Source organism: Apostichopus japonicus, chromosome 20, assembly GCF_037975245.1.
Source record: "Apostichopus japonicus isolate 1M-3 chromosome 20, ASM3797524v1, whole genome shotgun sequence".
In the NCBI taxonomy this organism is placed as follows: domain Eukaryota; kingdom Metazoa; phylum Echinodermata; class Holothuroidea; order Aspidochirotida; family Stichopodidae; genus Apostichopus; species Apostichopus japonicus.
In genome coordinates this window covers 25,543,055-25,560,489 of record NC_092580.1, presented here as the reverse complement: position 1 = coordinate 25,560,489, position 17,435 = coordinate 25,543,055, and the positions used below count along the sequence as shown (strand labels likewise).

Sequence of the window (17,435 nt, the reverse complement as noted above, 5' to 3'; positions counted from 1 at the left end):
TAATAAATTTAATCTTTTGTATAATGGGCTAGTATGATCACGTGGTGCAGCATGTGATATATGGCGGATAGCTCTCTTCTGGAGGACACATAGGTGATTAAGATTTGTAGAATAGGTTCCTGACCAAATAGTCGTGCAATAACTTAATTGGGGTAAAATCAGAGTTATATAGAGTGTTCTGAGTATATTTGGAGGTAAATAATGTTTTAATTTGCATAAAATACCAGTATTTCTAGCCACTCTGTTACAGACTGCTGATATGTGATCACGCCACGAAAGTTTATTGTCTATGTGTGCACCCAAGAACTTAGTCGTGTTAACCCGATTAATAATTTTATCATTCATGGTAATACTGTGATCCCATCTGAATGAGTGACTAGCATTAAACACCATATAATTAGTTTTTTCTATATTAAGAGATAATTTGTTTGCTGCAAACCAGCTGGAAAATTAAGTTAGTTCAGTAGAAACAGTTTTATGTGATGAGAGTAGATCTTGGGAATCGAAGAAAATATTTGTGTCGTCGGCAAATAATATTGTTTTAGCAATATCGGAGACATTAACGATATCATTGACATAAATTATAAATAGTAATGGACCTAGTATAGAACCCTGAGGAACTCCGCAAGCGATTTTAGCAAGTTCAGATTTAGAATTTTTATATAAAGTGTACTGGTATCTATTTGAAAGATAACTATCTAGCCAATTTAGGGTTGTTCCTCTGATACCATAAAAAAATAATTTACTTAGTAATATTTTGTGATCGATGGTGTCAAAAGCTTTGGATAGGTCGAGAAATACGCCTACACAGGTATTATTCTTATCAAGACTATTATAAATATTGTTGACTGCATCTGCTAAAGCTAATTCTGTAGAATGGTCAGGACGAAATCCGTACTGCTTGTTATTAAGAACATTATATTTACATAGAAAACTGTATATACGATTAAACATTAATCGTTCAATGATTTTTGAAAAGACTGACAATAAAGATATAGGGCGGTAATTCTCAAAATGACTGGGGTCTCCTTTTTTAAAGATTGGTTTTACCTTTGCTATTTTAAGCTTATCCGGAAAAATGCCGGTGTTAAAAGAAATATTGCAGAGATGAGTTAAAGGCTTTACAATGTATGGGATTACTTGTTTGATAATACCTGGCTTAAAGTCATCATAGCCTGCTGCTTTGTTTGGTTTCACATTTGTGTGAGCAACTTTGAAAACTTCTTCTACTGTTACTGGATATGTAAATATGGAATGGCATACCTTGTCATTATTATGTAAAAAATGTTCCGCTTTTAGTTTAATATTAATCTTACTAGCGAGGTTATAACCAAGATTTACAAAGTATTTGTTAAAGTTGCTAGCGATGTCATTATCATTGCTAATTTCGCAATCATCATTTTTAAATGTTGCTGGATATGATGAGTCTTTACCGTTTTTATTGAGAATTTCATTAATTGTACTCCAAGTACTGTTTACGTTGTTTCTACTCTGTTTGAATTTATCATAAAAGTATAATCGTTTGGAATATCGTATAACATGGTTTAGTTTATTACGGTACATTTTGTAAATAGACTAAGTATGTTCAGTAGGATTCTTCAAATAACGTCTAAATAATATGTTCTTCCTTTTGATTGATTTTAAAATGCCCTTAGTGATCCAGGGATGTTTTTTAGTACGTTTCTTTTTTGGATTGAACACTTGAGTAGGAAAGCAATTATTATACGTAGTATTGAAATAATAGTAAAATGTATTATAAGCAGTATTAACATCTGGTTCGTTTAGGACATTGTCCCACGTAGTTTTCCCAATTTCAGAAGTGAAACTTTTTATATTATTATCACTGTAATTATGTGCATAGATGGGATTATTTTGTCGGCGATTAGTCTCGAGGGCATTGACAAACACTGGAAAGTGATCAGTGATATCAGTCACCAAAATACCTGATGAAAGTTTAGAATTACTATTAGTTATAATATTGTCAATCAAAGTTGAAGAGGTACTGGTCACTCTGGTTGGTCTTGATATTGTTGGATAGAAACCATTTGAGTAAAGGTTATTTAGAAACTCTGGTGATTTGTTTTTATCTAACAAATCAATATTAAAATCCCCCATAATGTAGGAAGTACAGTTTAGCTGATTAATGGTAGTACAAATATTTTGCATGTTATAATAAAATTGTTCTAAAGAACCATTTGGAGGTCTATAAACAATACCAATAATTATTTTCTCTTTAGAATTTGGCAAGTTTGCCTCAATAAATAAGGATTCAATGATATCGTTAAATGTTGATAGATCTGGTTGGTGTTTAAAGTTTAAATGGAACATAGATAGGCAATTATTTGGAGGTAATCTGTTGTAAGAATCTACGTCAAAATACTCACAAAGAACACTGCTATCATTTGAGTCCTCACAATCATTATCCATTATATTAATATTGATTATTTAGCGAGGTTGCGAATTCCTGGCTTTTCGCAGATTTGGAATGAATGACTTTTTTTTCAGTCTAACAGTTCTAAATTCACCTTCGTCATAAGACATTTGTCGTTTCAGATGTTGAGGTAATTCCATGGTTGGTTCATCTGACGTTGTTTTGTTACCGGTGGAGTTAGTGGCTTCAGTCACTTTGTTTCCTCTAGTTGCTTTTGTATTCTCAGAATCCTCTTGAGTTGGTTTGGTGGGTCTTTGTTCATCCCGTTGAGTTGTCTTTATATTCTCGTTTTGCTTCTTTTTAGTCTCGTTGGTCTCAATGGCGCTGCCTTTTGTTTGGGTTAACTGGTCCATGGCTTCATCTTTTGGTTGGTCAGTGTGTTGGACGTTGGCATGCTTAGGTGGGCTTATGGTGTTTCTGCCTGTTGCTGGGTCACCGTTACCGTGGTGATCATTGTTGTCATCTCCGGCTTGTGGACAATTGAAACTTTTGTGTCCTAGATCGTTACATTTAAAGCATCTTACCTGTGGACATTTCGCTTCCCAATGACCTTGTGAATTACATTCCCTGCATACATATTTGGGGCAATTCCGCATAATATGGTCATTTTCCAAGCATAAATTACATACCCTGGTTTGTCCATTGTGCTTTAGTCTCATATGTAATCCATTCAGTGTCATTGCATATGGTAGACTTTTGCATTCGGTTGGCAGTTCCAGTCGTATGTAACGAATCCCATTTTCAATATTGGGAAATTCCGGGTATGTGTTGTGGTGCCATTTCCCTTTAAGTTTACAGCCAAATTCGAGTAGTTTTTCTGAGAGTTCATCGTCGTCAATGTAGGACGGAACACCAAATAAACTCACAGTTAAAAATGATCTTGACACTCCATAGACGTTACAAGTGCTGTCGTTTATAACTATACCTGTCTCTATTAATAGATCTGCATCATCCTTGTTTCGTAAAGTTATTATCCAGTTTCCAGATGACTTCACACAGCTTAGTATCTTTCCGTTCCCAATATCGTTAATGATTGATTTCAGCACATCCTTGACTTCATATGAATCGTCCATAACTCTTACGCTACACTCCTTTAATGAACCCATCCTTTCATGTTTCGCGGAACCCATCTCAATGAACCGTCAGGCAGACGAACGCCGCAAGGCGTCGTTGCAAAAATTAAACAATTTATAAATTCCGTATAGTATCCGGAAATGATAAAATAATGGTGCAAGACACCGTTAGGGCAGTCCTCCAGCAAATTTCCGTCAAAAGCACCAATCAGTTGGTGCATATAATAGGGAAAATAATGAGGTTTCATCATTCTCTTCATATAGTGCGGTTTAAAAGGTTTTCCCTACATGTTGACAAGCAAAAAATGTCTAAAATCAATTTTAAGTTTTATTGACCTTTGTCCTTTTACCACTGAGTTTTGGCCAACCACGCAATACATCACACAGACTCGAGTTTACATGGTCAGGCACCTACCCAAGAAGTTTAATTTGCACACTGTTTTGCTCGCGTGCACACACACGTACTCACATAGTTGTGTTTTACATTCAGACCGAGGACCCATCGTTTTTGTTTTCATTTTTCAAATCCACTTACCCTATAACCTTAATAATACACCTTAACAATATAACTCTTAAGGAATTATTTTGTTGAAGTCCTCTTCCTAACAGTTTTGATGTGGAATGAAGAACAATATCTCACCTGGCTATACATTACATGAAGGGAGATGAGATTATAAGGTAACAGAAAAAACATACTTTACCTTCTCATTTTGTAGTAGATCAAAGAGTACGGTAGTTAGTAGCATTCCAGTGACCTATGAACAATGTTAATAAAAACACAGAGGGTACAAGGTATGATCTATTAAGCAAACTCTCAGAACATTGTAGTGTTGGTAATAGATAACTTCGGTCTCGTAGAGTACATTCAATTAAATATGAATGAGAATATATGAACATAAATTAAATATGAAAGGGGAACTTTAGAATGAACTCGAATGGGAATTTTTATTTTGTTTTATTCAATACTGAATGATGCTCATTATTATGGAATGATTTCATGAAGACGGATCTGTATCTCACCTTTTCCTTCAGGGACCTTTTTTGTAAAATATCCATCAAGGTATCCACATCAAGCTGCAATAAAGGCATCGGTTATTGTTCAGTACAAAAATCTCAGTGTTTATAAGTGTATCAGTTGTAACGACGCACTCCCACTGTCTCACCAACAGCGTGCAATTGAAATTAAATATTGCCTAGAGATATTTATTTTGATTGAATAACAAGACTCTTACCATCCGACCGTCAACAATGAAAGTGATGGCTGAAGAAATTGCTTTGCTGAAGTCCATCTAAAATTAAAAAAATGGATTTTATTTGCAACTTTTTTAAAAGCGTAGCAATAGAGACGTTATGCAAAGCATTACAAATATCAAAAATATATTACTGTATAGCAAGTTAACATAAATCATAACAGGAAAAATACAAATCAAACAACATTGTACATCGATGAGAAAGACATTGCATCATTGGCATGTTTTTAACTTTGTGGATAATAAACAATTCATATAAAATACACAAACTACCTCTTCCAAATCTTTGAGCTCAGAAAGCGCTTCTCCATTGTACTCCAGATCAGACTAAGCAAATTAAAGGAAATTCAATAACATGTTACTGTATGTCAAGTTAACATAAATCATAACCGAAAAAATACAAATCACACAACAGTTGACATCGATGAGAAAGACATTGCATCATTTGAATAATTTCTAACCATGTTTATGATGAAATAAATGGTATAAAATAATACAAAATACCTCTTCCAAATGATTGAGATTGGAAAGCTCTGCTCCGCTGTACTCTAGCTCAGACTAAGCACATTCGAAAAAGAAATAAACAAGAAGAAAGCTGACAAGAAATTGTTCCAGTCACCCATATCCACCAAATGCATCTTTCATACTTAAACATAAATATAAACCTGAAATCGTGTTTAAACACCTATACGGCTAAATATTTCATTTTTTATGTTGCAACACATGTTATCGTCAGTGGCGTAGGAAGGTACTTTTGAGTGGGGGGGGGGGGGCTGAAGACTGATGGCCGGCCTGGGGGAGGGGTCTAAGGGGAGGGGATTTCCCACTTTTTTTTAATGATTTTTTTTTATTTCCAGGTGGCCTCAGATGCAATTTGGTGCAATATAGCACACTTCAACACCCACTCTATTTTGTAAATAATTTTGCATTTTCACCTGGCCTTAGATGCAATTTGGTGCTCCAAATGAGATTTTTTCTCATTTTGAAATGAAAAAGGGGTTTTCTGACTTGCGAAGCGGGGGGGGGGGGGGCGGAATGATACAGACTTTTGTCACAGAGACCAGTAGTAATGAGGTTTCATTTCATACAACTTTACAAATATGGCAATAATGAATGTTTCCACAAACAGCCAATATGAGATACATTTGACCTACAAATACAGGTTAGTTTCGCAGTAAATGAGAATATGATGTATTGATACCTTTAATTTTGCCACGATAGCATTAAAAAGTTCAATCAACTTCTCTCTGTTTTCAGACTGAAAGTAACACAGAATTAGACAGCATTTGATAAAATGTTAAAATTAACTGACACTTTCCATTATATTTACGCATTGTAATTATTAACATTACACAAGAAATTGGAGTGAACCAAACGTAAGAGTGACCTTTGTACAATAAATTGGCAAAAATTATGCTCTTTACGATACAGCGAAACTTATCTCGTTCTCCCGTAATTTCACTTAGGCTATTGCTAACTGAGGGATCAACCTCATACCGGTATAAATTCTCATACAGCTGTCGAGATATATAGCTCGTCCCTACATACATCCCTTCTGCTTATAAACACAAATCGTCTTACCTCACTGTATAATTCCTCTATCACTAGTAGAATGTATAAAAATGGAATCTACAGAGGAAGAAAAATTATCCCAAATAAGAATAGCCTACGTACGAAGGAGAATATAAGTGTAACCAATTGATGTAATGCAAAAGTGTACAGTTACAAGGGAAGAATCTGTTAACAAATAATAGTAATGCATTAATTATATATTGTTAGAAAGGAAGAACAGTAATCATCTTACATTTATTGAAATGATGGCAAGGCGTATACTTTTTTTTATAATAACATCACCACTTCTTGGAATTATATGTGTGTTGAGTGATGCCAATCGTTTCTGTGGTGCATGTGAAGTTTTTGTAAAAGTTAAAGACTTTCCCGGCTGGAATTTTGTTAAATTCTTTAATACTCAAAATAACTATTTCGATTATCATGATGTGGTTCGTTCAAAAGGCTTGTATACACCAGTAAATCATAATATATTCTACCATGCTTGGACAGTAAATTCATTTTAAATCACTTTAGCTTGTAGTTTTAGTACATCTAAAATAACATTTAACACATATTACTTTTTCTTTCGGTTTAGAGAAGCCCATATGAATACTTTTGTCAAGGTCTTTCGTCGTTAACTGTAGGGAAAGGAAGACAGAAAGAAGAACCCAATGTTTACTGTGGTTCTCTTTTAAGTAAAGTTGTCTTGTGCAACGAAAAAGCTAAATATAATTCTAAGAAATATCATATTTTATTCGAAGTAACTTCAGTAAAGTGACAGAATAATTAAGGGTATTGTTACAGCGTTCACCTACGATGACTCTAAGTCAATTAGGTGACTTCGCAAAGGAATTGGTATGTCCTTACTATAAACAGAAATGTGAAAATTTGAACTATTTCGTCGTGCTCACGATGGATGACATGGGATTGGTATCGAGAGACTTACCAAGTTAAGAACATAGTATTTCGTTAACATTTCCGCTGTGGTGGCTGGTAGAACCTGTGAATATGGATCGAGTAGGTATTAGTCACTTTTCATGTTACCCTTCCAACATTTCACGACGCAGTTAGGTAAGTGCATCTGCTTAAAGGAAAAATACTGCGTTTAAGTATTACCCAAAGTGACACCTGCATATCATTAATAGTGATCCTTACGCTACTCCAAACACATACCGAATATATTTTGCGCAAAAAAAAACATTCCCGAATCTTACAAAATCTAGCAAAAAAGAATAAACGTTCTCTCTATTACATACGCATTTCATGCATCAATGTCACGTCGGGTTGCCTCAGTAATGCGCAGCAAGTGTGAAATAATCGTGCAGTTTACGGAAATCCAAGCTCAAAGTCGGCAATGACCAGAACGGACGTGACGTTATAGAAAATACCCACATGGGGACTGATAGTTTACTTTGAACAACACGTTAGCGAATGACATATCGTAGATTATATCGAAGGCCTAATGCCGTATGATTATAGCGTAAGCCAAATCTATTATTGTTTGTATGTATACACGCAAAAAAATGGAGTGTTGAATTTTAACACTTTCCAGGTGTAACCGTTCACCCTACACCTGAAGGGTTACTCTGACCCTGAGTAGGGTTACATAATTTATGTAGCGTGGATTTTTTAACACCTGCAGAAGTGTACTTTCAGTTCGAGCATTCTGATTGGTCAAACCTCCCGTCAGCTGGATTCTTAGTGTAAGTTAAGTGTTTAAACGATACCACCGTACCGTGAACACCCATTTACCGTACCTAGCTATACTTGTACCAGTTTGTCGACATTTATCGTTACTAAATGTACTATAGTAACCACAGCCATATATACGTTCAAGCCACAAAACGTTACGTACTCAGTGTGCGATAACGAGCTACAATGGCATGAAAATGACGTTTTTGGAGACTGGGGCCTGGAAGAATTGATTGAAAAATTCGAAGGTATGTTTTGATAATTATGTAAGTGTACATGACAAGAACGAGATATGCTTAGAGACCCACGACTAAGCTGGGTAGACGAATGCATTTGAATCGCTTGCGTTACGTAGACCTAACGTTAAAGTCATACTATAAGTTAATATAATAGGCTAGCTGCTGTTTGTCATAGTCAACTCATAATTGTCAACGAATCAGTGTAGCCTACATACAAGTAAACATTAAACGGAATTGCCTTCGGACGGACGGAGGACTTTGGTCTAGGCCTTTATTGTAATCTAGTGCATTCTATTCCTTTTTGTGCGTTAACCGTAACTTCGTATACCCTGCGAGTCACTTTTTTAAGTAGTACTAGGCCTACTACTAGGCCTAGTACTAGTAGGGTATAATTAGGCTATTTCAAGACAATGCATTTTAAATAGCATTAGGCATGGGCCTATAGTTACGCTGGTACTATGTTCAATAAGGGATAAACATATATTCATGTAATGCAATATATAATTACCACTAATTGCCATTTTAGCTTGTAAGTTGTAGCAAGTAGGCCGAAGCTGATGTGGATTGGTGATACTTTTAGACCTAGGCCCAACTATAATTTAGCTATATTATGGAAGTGATCTAGCTGTTATAATTCATAGCAATCTACACAATTGCATACAGTGGGAGTGAGCATTATTTTAAGCATTGTTAACATGATGCATTGGTTATAAAAGTTGCCTACCTTGTCTGATGAAAGTTTAATGCAAGTTCCTGTTTTGACAAGTAATCACTATAGGCCATCTGGCTTTCTAGATTCAAACGTACTTGAAGAAGTTAGAATCACAACTGATTAGATTGTGGGCATTTTCTTTAGGAATGTTCATGTTTTGTGAGGGGTACATGTAAAAAACTGCTTATGCTCCAAGAAGGTTTTAACACAACTTCATTATGATGGGAATTTTCTTTTCTTTTCTTTGTTGTTACTTAGGAAGCATCAACTTGGAATTCTATTTGCAAAAGATTTCAGAAAGACCTCAGCAATATGTGTTACTTCTTGGAGGAAGCAAAATACACCCCAAGCAGTCATTTGTGATCATCCAGAGACATGCCCTACCCCAGAGGACATTTATGAAGCCATTGATGTTTGCTTCAAATTATTCTACGTGTTAAATCTGAATTATACCAAATTGCAAGTCTTGGTGCCTGGGAATTTTTCCAAAAAGTTGTCTACAAGTTGCCTGGTGGTGTGAAACGCAACCAGATTCGAGATTTTTATGCTCACCGTGCCGACAATAAAGACAAAGTTACTGCAGTTTAGCAGTTGTCATAGACAGAACTCCATGTTTCCTCATCTCACGGATCAGAATGTATGTAAAGTTGTTGCTTATTTGGAATTGTCTTTGGGAAGAGTTTTTTCTTTGTGTTTAATTTGGAATACCAAAGGCACGAGCCAACAACAAAGACAAAGTAACTGCAGTGTAGCAGTCATCATAGACAGTACTCAACGTTTTCTCATCCCACGGATCAGCATATATCTAAAGTTGTTGCTTATTTGAAATTGACTTTGGGAAGAGTTGTTTCTTGCGTTTAATCTGGACTACCAAAAGGCATTTGCCAACAACAAAGACATAGTCACTGTAGTGTAGCAGTCATCATACACAGCACTCCATGTTTTCTCATCCCATGGATCAGAATTTTTCTAAAGTTGTTGCTTATTTGAAATTGACTTTGGGAAGAGTTGTTTCTTTGTCTTTAATCTAGAAACCAAAAGGCATGTGCAAAACAAATAAAGGCCAAGTAACTGCACTGTAGCATTTGAAAATGTTGGCACTTTTAAGTTGACTTAATTCCACAAGACAATACTTTTATAGCCTAAATTGTTCGTTTTACATTTAATGGGATATAATAAATGGACCTCTGGAATAGGAAGGTAGTAGGGTGTTTAATTGCTGAAAATCCCACATTCTGAATTGTTTGTGTTGTCATTGCTTTTTGCTCTTTCTTAAATGTAACTTTCTGCTGCGAGCGATTCAAACATGCATCTATATTGTTTACCTAATTACTAAGTAATAATTAACCTAAAACCTGTATAAAATATTTACTAAACGGATGCGATGTAAACTTTTCTGGCAAAATTTTACATAACAGTATTGTATTTGCGTTACATAATAAACATGTAAAACTTAACAAACCAGCAGTTAAATATACATCCAGAAGTATAAACTAGAGAGCACTATTGTGTGTTGAGAGTCCATTAAGTATCATCTTGACACAGATGACAAATGAACACTATATGGTGGTAATTCTACTCAGAACTTTGACACCCAGAAGGCCAGAAATTGTGCACTAGAGTGTTAATTATACTCCCTGAAGTGCAATTTTGACACCCAGAAGTGCTAACAAATGAACACTTTATGGTGTTAATTTTACTTCCTGAAGTGTCATGTTGACACCCAGAAGTTTTAACAAATGAACACTTTATTGTGTTAATTTTACTCCCTGTAGTGTACCTTCAACACCAGGAAGTGCTATTTTGACACTTGTATGGGAGTTGTTAAGGTAACACTCGCAAAGTGTTATATTATGTTACACTTCTGAAGTGTTAATTTAACCCGGTGGGTGTTGTCCCTAATCCAAACAGGGTGGGGTGTTAAATTCAACACTTTACGATTCAAATTTAACACTTCATTTTTTTGAGTGTACGCCTTGCATTTTCATTTGATCCGCTAGGAGCATCTAATACACCAACTAACGTTACTCGTTAGTAATGCACTAATAATATAAACAGGCTGCAAATAACATACCCATCATTTGCCCGCGTTAGGCTAGCTAGCTCCCGTGTTAACGAAAGCTTCAATGCGCGTCATGAATATTTGTATTATTTATTAAAAGCTAATTTTTCTTATTTTTGTAGGTTTTGATTGGCAGTTATCATTATACGTGTTAAGGAAATTGCTTAAACTCATTGCTCATTTACATCTAGTATGGTAAAGGTCTAGTACATCAATATACGTAAACAGTGAGCGACGCAAACGGTTTGTTATTGTCTGACGTCACTTGACCAAGATGATATGATGGGTTGAGTATAAATATGAATAAAAAAGTGTGGTGTGCATGTGTAATTGTTGGGTAATTCAATTGTCAAGTTTTTCATAAAGATCCATTACACGTTAATTGGGTAAACCGAGTAAAATTTCTATAACATTAATCTGTCTTTCATCAATCTCGATCGCTATTGCTGACATGTAAATGAATGATAGTAACAATGGAATACTAGAACTTCAAGATAAACACAATGCGGACCTTTAAGTGCACTTGGAAGATCACACTTACCTTGTTTTCAGTAGTTGCAACTCTCAATCTTTTAAGCACTTCTTCAGCTTTTATCTGTTTGAAATACGGATAAATCGTTAAAGATGTGTTCCTCTCCATTAGCAAAATACAAAGCCTCTCTTCTACAAGAGGTTGAACAAGGTTTGCTTACTCGTTTTTCATGCTTACTATGATTTTTATCTTACCTTTTTCTGTTTCATTTGAATCTTGGTTATATCTATGAAACCATTTGAATCAATCTGAAAAGAAAAGCGGTATTGCCCTTAAATAAAAATTCTTTTAAATCTTCACCTTTCGAAAAAAGAAATCCCGCTCATTTCTCTGTGTCAATACGAAACACTTATTAACAATTCGTTTAGAAAAAATATAGATGATTTGTTTAGCAATGTCGAAGTAAAGAACATGATGCAATCACTTACAAAAATAAGACTAAAATGTTAAACAGACCTACGAAAATTGGCCAGCTAAGCCATATGTTAATAACTCCGTTAATTTATTGCATAATTGTCCATGGAATTCTTTTCATTATAGCGTAAGGCTTGACTCTAGCAAACTTTTTGTGTTCAGCCTTTACTATGATGATAGGTAGTTCAAGGTAAGGCGCATAACGCAACATTATAATTCATGGAGGCTATATCTCCTGGTGTTTTAGACCACAAGCTTGCGATTGACAGAAATGGGATCCTCCTTCATAAAACTTTCAAAAGTTAAAACGGTGGATATAATAGTGTGCTATAAAGAGTAATGGCCGTGTAGAATCATACCTTCTCTTTGTTAAACAATTCCATTACGATATCCAGACCGACTTTAGATGGTATCTGTTACATAATTCAAAAAGTACAAAATATTACTTTCAGTTAAAATGAAATAAATACTCAATTGTCGAATGCTTAGCAGCCTGGTTTACTAAAGGAATCATATAAAGATAGCATTACACAGAAAAAGTCACCCGTTTGCTGCGTAATTCCATTTTATATCAACTTAACGTAGGATTCGTAGTTTGACCTTCGTTCCAGTGCCATGGTCAAACAGAAAACAAATATGCAGCAATTAAATAATACGAAAAAAAGATAACTTATTGCAACGACGGACGTATGTTTATTTGTTTGTTTTGGGTTTTTGCAAAAGGAAAGAACAAGCATGCACCATTATTGTATTTTTTCACATTTCCCCTTAAGTTTTGAGTGCTTTCACAAACCTGTTAATAATTGGCAACCTTTCAAAGAGGGTAACATAAATGTACTATACGGAAAGTTATAGTCATAAGTACCTGTTTCATTTCCAGCACAGTCTGCAGCACTGCAACGAGCCCCTCATGGGAAATCTGAAGAAATCATAAATGATAAAAAACTACAATAGTGATGGAACAAAATGATATATTATTGTCAAAACTTGACCATATATAGTTGAATAATGTAAATGGAAGTAACAATTGCTTATGATTTGATGAAGCTTAAATAAATTGTTAAAGGGGAATGTACAGACTGAATTGAGAAGGCAATCAATTACATTCCCCAAATGATATGATTTCTTACCCATTTACTTGTCGAGAAGAAGTTAGCAATAGCAAGTAACTCCTGATAGAAAGAAGATAATATTTGAAGTTATATTTGCTAAGTACTGTTGTTTTTTCCCTCAAAATATGTCCTTCTGGTTAATCTAACGCTAAAACCAGAAAGAGGAATGAATGTTATTCCGTCTCATAGTGCGCACTTAATCAAGTTTTCAACGATTAAGACAAATCAGTCTGAAAACTAACGTTATCACGATTTCGTTACCTTCACAAAGACGTTAATCGCGTACGAACGTTCATAAATATACTGGAATTCTTTGTTAGCCTCTTTGTCTCACTCTATCCGCCTTTACACAATAATATTTAATGAGCAGTGGAAGTAGAGTCAATGTAAAACAATACAGGTATGCAGTTACTTGATGTCGTTTTAAGTGAAGGACAACCTATTATGTAAAAGTAACTCACTTTATAATTGTTAACCTACCTCTTTGGAAGGATTCAAATAAGATATACTTTTCCCTAGAAACTCTCTGACGTTGGCATCCTATTCGGAAATAATATTTAAAAATATTAGAGAATAACATCAATGGAAGCATTTTTAATAATGTTATTGTCAATTTAATGCAAACATATTAGTTAAAGTGTGGCAACAGCATTTGCTGTAAACTAACCTTGCAAAAATCATTGGATTCTATCAATAGACGTTGAAACTCTCCGTCTGTTGCCTAGAGAGCCAAAGTTAAGATAAATATAACAACGAAAAGAAAATGAACACAGGAATATTTGAATATGAATATTATATATAAAAATGCTTACTTTCTATTTCCTTAGAAGACTGATGATCAGGAAAACATTTCCAATGGTCTATACTTTAATATAAAAACTTGAAAAACACGAAGATATATGCTACCTGAAGTAACGGAACTTTATAATTGGTTGATATAAATGAGGAAATTATGAAATGTATACTTAATTATAACAATGAACAACACTATATCAGAACTTATCAAGTAAGCAAGCTCACCAATACATTGCATACAAGTGGTTTATACAGTTTACCGGAAAAGCCAAGGGCTAAACAAAATGCTTCGATATACATGAGTTCTGAAGTCTTTACATCACCCATATGACAATGAAAGGTTCACTTCCGAATATTGAAAGATAGATCATAAATGATACAACTTGCTTCAATGGCAAAATAAAGAAAGAATAAAGAACAAGGAAAGAAAACGAAATAAACAAAGAGCTTTTACCTTGCCAGCAACTATTTTTTCGTAAAATGGCTTGAAAATTTGGTTGAATTCTAGCTGTAAATAAAGTATGAATGAAATTGAGGTCGTACTGCTAAATGAAAGCCAATGTATTTACTGTAGGAATTGTTCAATAAGTGTTTGAAAATACATTACATGGAATTTCGAAATACAAAGTTATACAGATGTGTTTGAAAATACGTACGTAATTATAATAATTTACATAAAACCTTAGATGCAATTTCGAAAGACAATCGTACCAGCGGGCCCTGTAACAGTGGTTCCTTTTCGTGTTCCGTATTGGATAATTCATTATGTTTCGGATCTGCTGTTTCTGTGTCTTGTGATTCTATCTTGGACATGTTCATTCCACTACTGCCAGGTTCACTTTTCGAACGGCCTTTGAAGAAAACGAAAATTAGAAATTTCTTGAACTGGATGTTTAATCTAGTATTAACAACGAGTTTTGCCACATAAATGAAAGCAAATTTAAGTATACAATCAAAGTTTATAAGTTGACCTCTCCAGCAAGCTTCTCAAGGACGGAGTAACATTAATTCTATGTTAAAGTTACCGTTAACTTGTTTGACGTGATGCTTTTATAACTCGTAAATATTTGTTAACAAGCGCTATTTCAAAGGGGGTCAATGTAATTGACATACATATATTGTTGTTCATATTTACCTCTTCGCTTGATTAAGAATGTTGCAGCCAAAACGGAAATCATGAGCACACACACAATGATAACTATTACAACAGCTGAAACAGTTTTTGAAGATCCGTCCTTGGGCACTTGACATTCACTTGCGGCTGAAACCGTAAGAAAGAATACATTTTAAGGATTGTTTCTATTGTCTTTAAAGAATAATTATGTGTTATGTCACTTTTAAAGCACACACAAAGAATACAACGCTCCTTCATGTGAACAAACTAAATGCATGTTGCTGTATTTTATTGAATTGGACATTTTTAATTACTTGAAGACTGAGAAATATTGCGTGCATCTCATACTCAATGAACATTTTTGTTATGAACCTTTTTCTTAAATTAATATGCCTTACTGTCACGGAGCAAGTTAGCAATGGTGATTTAAAAACAGTTTATTTTACGTTTACCTGGTTTCATATGAATAACAGCTGTATTCTGGAACTTAGCAATCTCTACAGAAGCGGGCGAACAACTAAGTTTTATTACTTCATCACATTGACTTATATGATACTCAGATATTACATAATTGTCAAAAGTGTTTGTGGAATGATTCTCATCTGTGTAGTGCCACTCTCTGCTGATTATAACTCTTGGACTTTCACTCTGTGCAAAAGTTAATTTGATGTCTGGTTTAGTGTTCAGTAGTGAACACGAAATATTGCCAACTAAACCTGTTGTACGCTCGCACATTTGATCCACACTACCGCACCCATCAATGCTAACAACAGATTTCGATGATTTATCTGAAGTGAAAAGTACAGAAAAAGTAATAATAGGAGCAAACGAAAATATATAAGCCTGTGAAACACCAATAAAAAGAAAATTTAATTAAGGCCGAACAATGTTCCACATGTAACAAGGCAATTAATCTAATTACCTTCATGAGACTTGCATATAATGTGAACTTTGATACCAGGAACAACTTGAAAGAAGCATTGCTGGTGTCATAGATCACAAAAAATGCCCCCAAAATGAAAAGGTTAACTTTTATTTTTTTAAATTTAAAAGGGGTTACACGCTCAGTTATCAATTTGGATATCCAACGTTGTAACTCATAGCCTGACATTTTCAAAACGTCTCATGCAATTGAACGAGAACTAATATATTCTTCCTTTTACAAGTAAAGAGTAGTAAATATACCAATGAACTTATCGTTCACGTATCGTCATCTGAAGTAATAAAGAACTTAGCGGGGTTTTTTTTTCAGATTATTTCAAAAACATCGATACTATTAAAGTACGTTAGAGTACATTTTCAAGTTGGTAGTTGAATAAACATGTTTAAGTAATGATAGGCAATAAACAACACACAAAACAATTGTCTTTGTGTGTTAAAATGGAATTTGGAACGTATGCAATTTTGGCACATTTGAACGTCTCCGAAATGTTTATTTATTCAATTCTTTGTTAATAAAAACATTAATAGTAAGAAAGAGTCTACTCACCTACAGTAGTTACATGTATCACATCCATGGCAGCCATGACACCTGAGCTGGATACGCATTCTAGTGAAATGTTATAGGTAGGCATAACTATTGATAATAAGTCATTTCCAGAGAATTCACAATTCCACTGGTTCGGGCATCTTGGTTGGATGTGTAACCCCCTCTCCATTATTGTGGTTGACGATCGATTTGAAAATGTGGCACTTAATAGTCCAAAGGGATAACCCGGACGTGGACATGACAATGGTAATGATTTGCCATCTAACACGTAAGTCACTGTGCTAGTACGATCGTCGTACTGCTTAAGGCCTTTCACATTAGTTGATACACTGGATACATCTCGAACAGCGATACCAGTTGCTATACAGGTAAAATATTCCAACGAAAATAGCTTTGTGTCATATTTAATAGTAGATATTGTGGAGTACAGCGGCATCGTGTCGTTGAACTTGGAAGTGTCATCTTTTAAGCCATAATCTTTTGGCATGTTCCGTTCGTTTAGTGTTCGCCATGTTATTTCTACCGGAGGTTTGGCATTGTTGGCGCTACATACCAAAGCGGATTCCCCTTCAGATATGTTTGTCTTCTTACATAATTCATGATCACTAACGAAACAGTCATGTATGGTCAAATCCTTTAATGGTTCTGTAGTGGGAAAAGGAAAAAATAATTAACATATATGCCACTCTGTATTTGGGAAGTGAGGATGGAGCAGGGGGAGGTGGTAATTTGTTATGTTGTTGAGAGAAAGAGTCTAAAGGAGGGGACATTCAAATGGAGATGCATGAATGAACTATATTTCGCATGCACTGAAACAATATTGAAAAACTTTCGGCTTTTGGAGTTGTACTTTACAAACAAGTCAGATGTAAACATAATGTACACTGGGGTCTATCCCCATATGTAAAGACGGGTGTGCCCTTTTCTGTTCGCTCTTTTAGTCCACCATATACCATATGTCGAACATAA

General features: G+C 34.8%; 2 protein-coding genes across 6 annotated transcripts in view; both read right to left on the bottom strand.

The window, feature by feature from the left end:
- The window catches only part of LOC139961279 (uncharacterized), a 70,232-nt gene that overhangs the window by 10,672 nt on the left and 42,125 nt on the right, over positions 1-17,435 (bottom strand). The gene's annotated exons all lie outside the window — the stretch shown is intronic.
- Positions 1-17,435, bottom strand: part of LOC139961280 (uncharacterized) — a 32,860-nt gene that overhangs the window by 10,179 nt on the left and 5,246 nt on the right. For 4 of the 5 annotated variants that reach the window (XM_071960382.1, XM_071960384.1, XM_071960385.1 and 1 more), the window contains exons 4-24: positions 16,467-17,111; positions 15,430-15,765; positions 14,999-15,124; positions 14,575-14,714; positions 14,318-14,371; positions 13,736-13,789; positions 13,549-13,608; positions 13,087-13,128; positions 12,822-12,875; positions 12,316-12,369; positions 11,737-11,790; positions 11,552-11,605; positions 7,252-7,305; positions 6,884-6,943; positions 6,336-6,383; positions 5,956-6,012; positions 5,259-5,312; positions 5,028-5,081; positions 4,737-4,793; positions 4,525-4,578; positions 4,206-4,259 (exon numbers count right to left, since the gene is read on the bottom strand). In XM_071960382.1, the coding sequence (XP_071816483.1) occupies positions 4,206-4,259; positions 4,525-4,578; positions 4,737-4,793; positions 5,028-5,081; positions 5,259-5,312; positions 5,956-6,012; positions 6,336-6,383; positions 6,884-6,943; positions 7,252-7,305; positions 11,552-11,605; positions 11,737-11,790; positions 12,316-12,369; positions 12,822-12,875; positions 13,087-13,128; positions 13,549-13,608; positions 13,736-13,789; positions 14,318-14,371; positions 14,575-14,714; positions 14,999-15,124; positions 15,430-15,765; positions 16,467-17,111 (2,165 nt within the window). The remainder of the gene's footprint in view (positions 1-4,205; positions 4,260-4,524; positions 4,579-4,736; positions 4,794-5,027; positions 5,082-5,258; positions 5,313-5,955; positions 6,013-6,335; positions 6,384-6,883; positions 6,944-7,251; positions 7,306-11,551; positions 11,606-11,736; positions 11,791-12,315; positions 12,370-12,821; positions 12,876-13,086; positions 13,129-13,548; positions 13,609-13,735; positions 13,790-14,317; positions 14,372-14,574; positions 14,715-14,998; positions 15,125-15,429; positions 15,766-16,466; positions 17,112-17,435) is intronic. The other variant, XM_071960383.1, reaches the window with a different exon arrangement.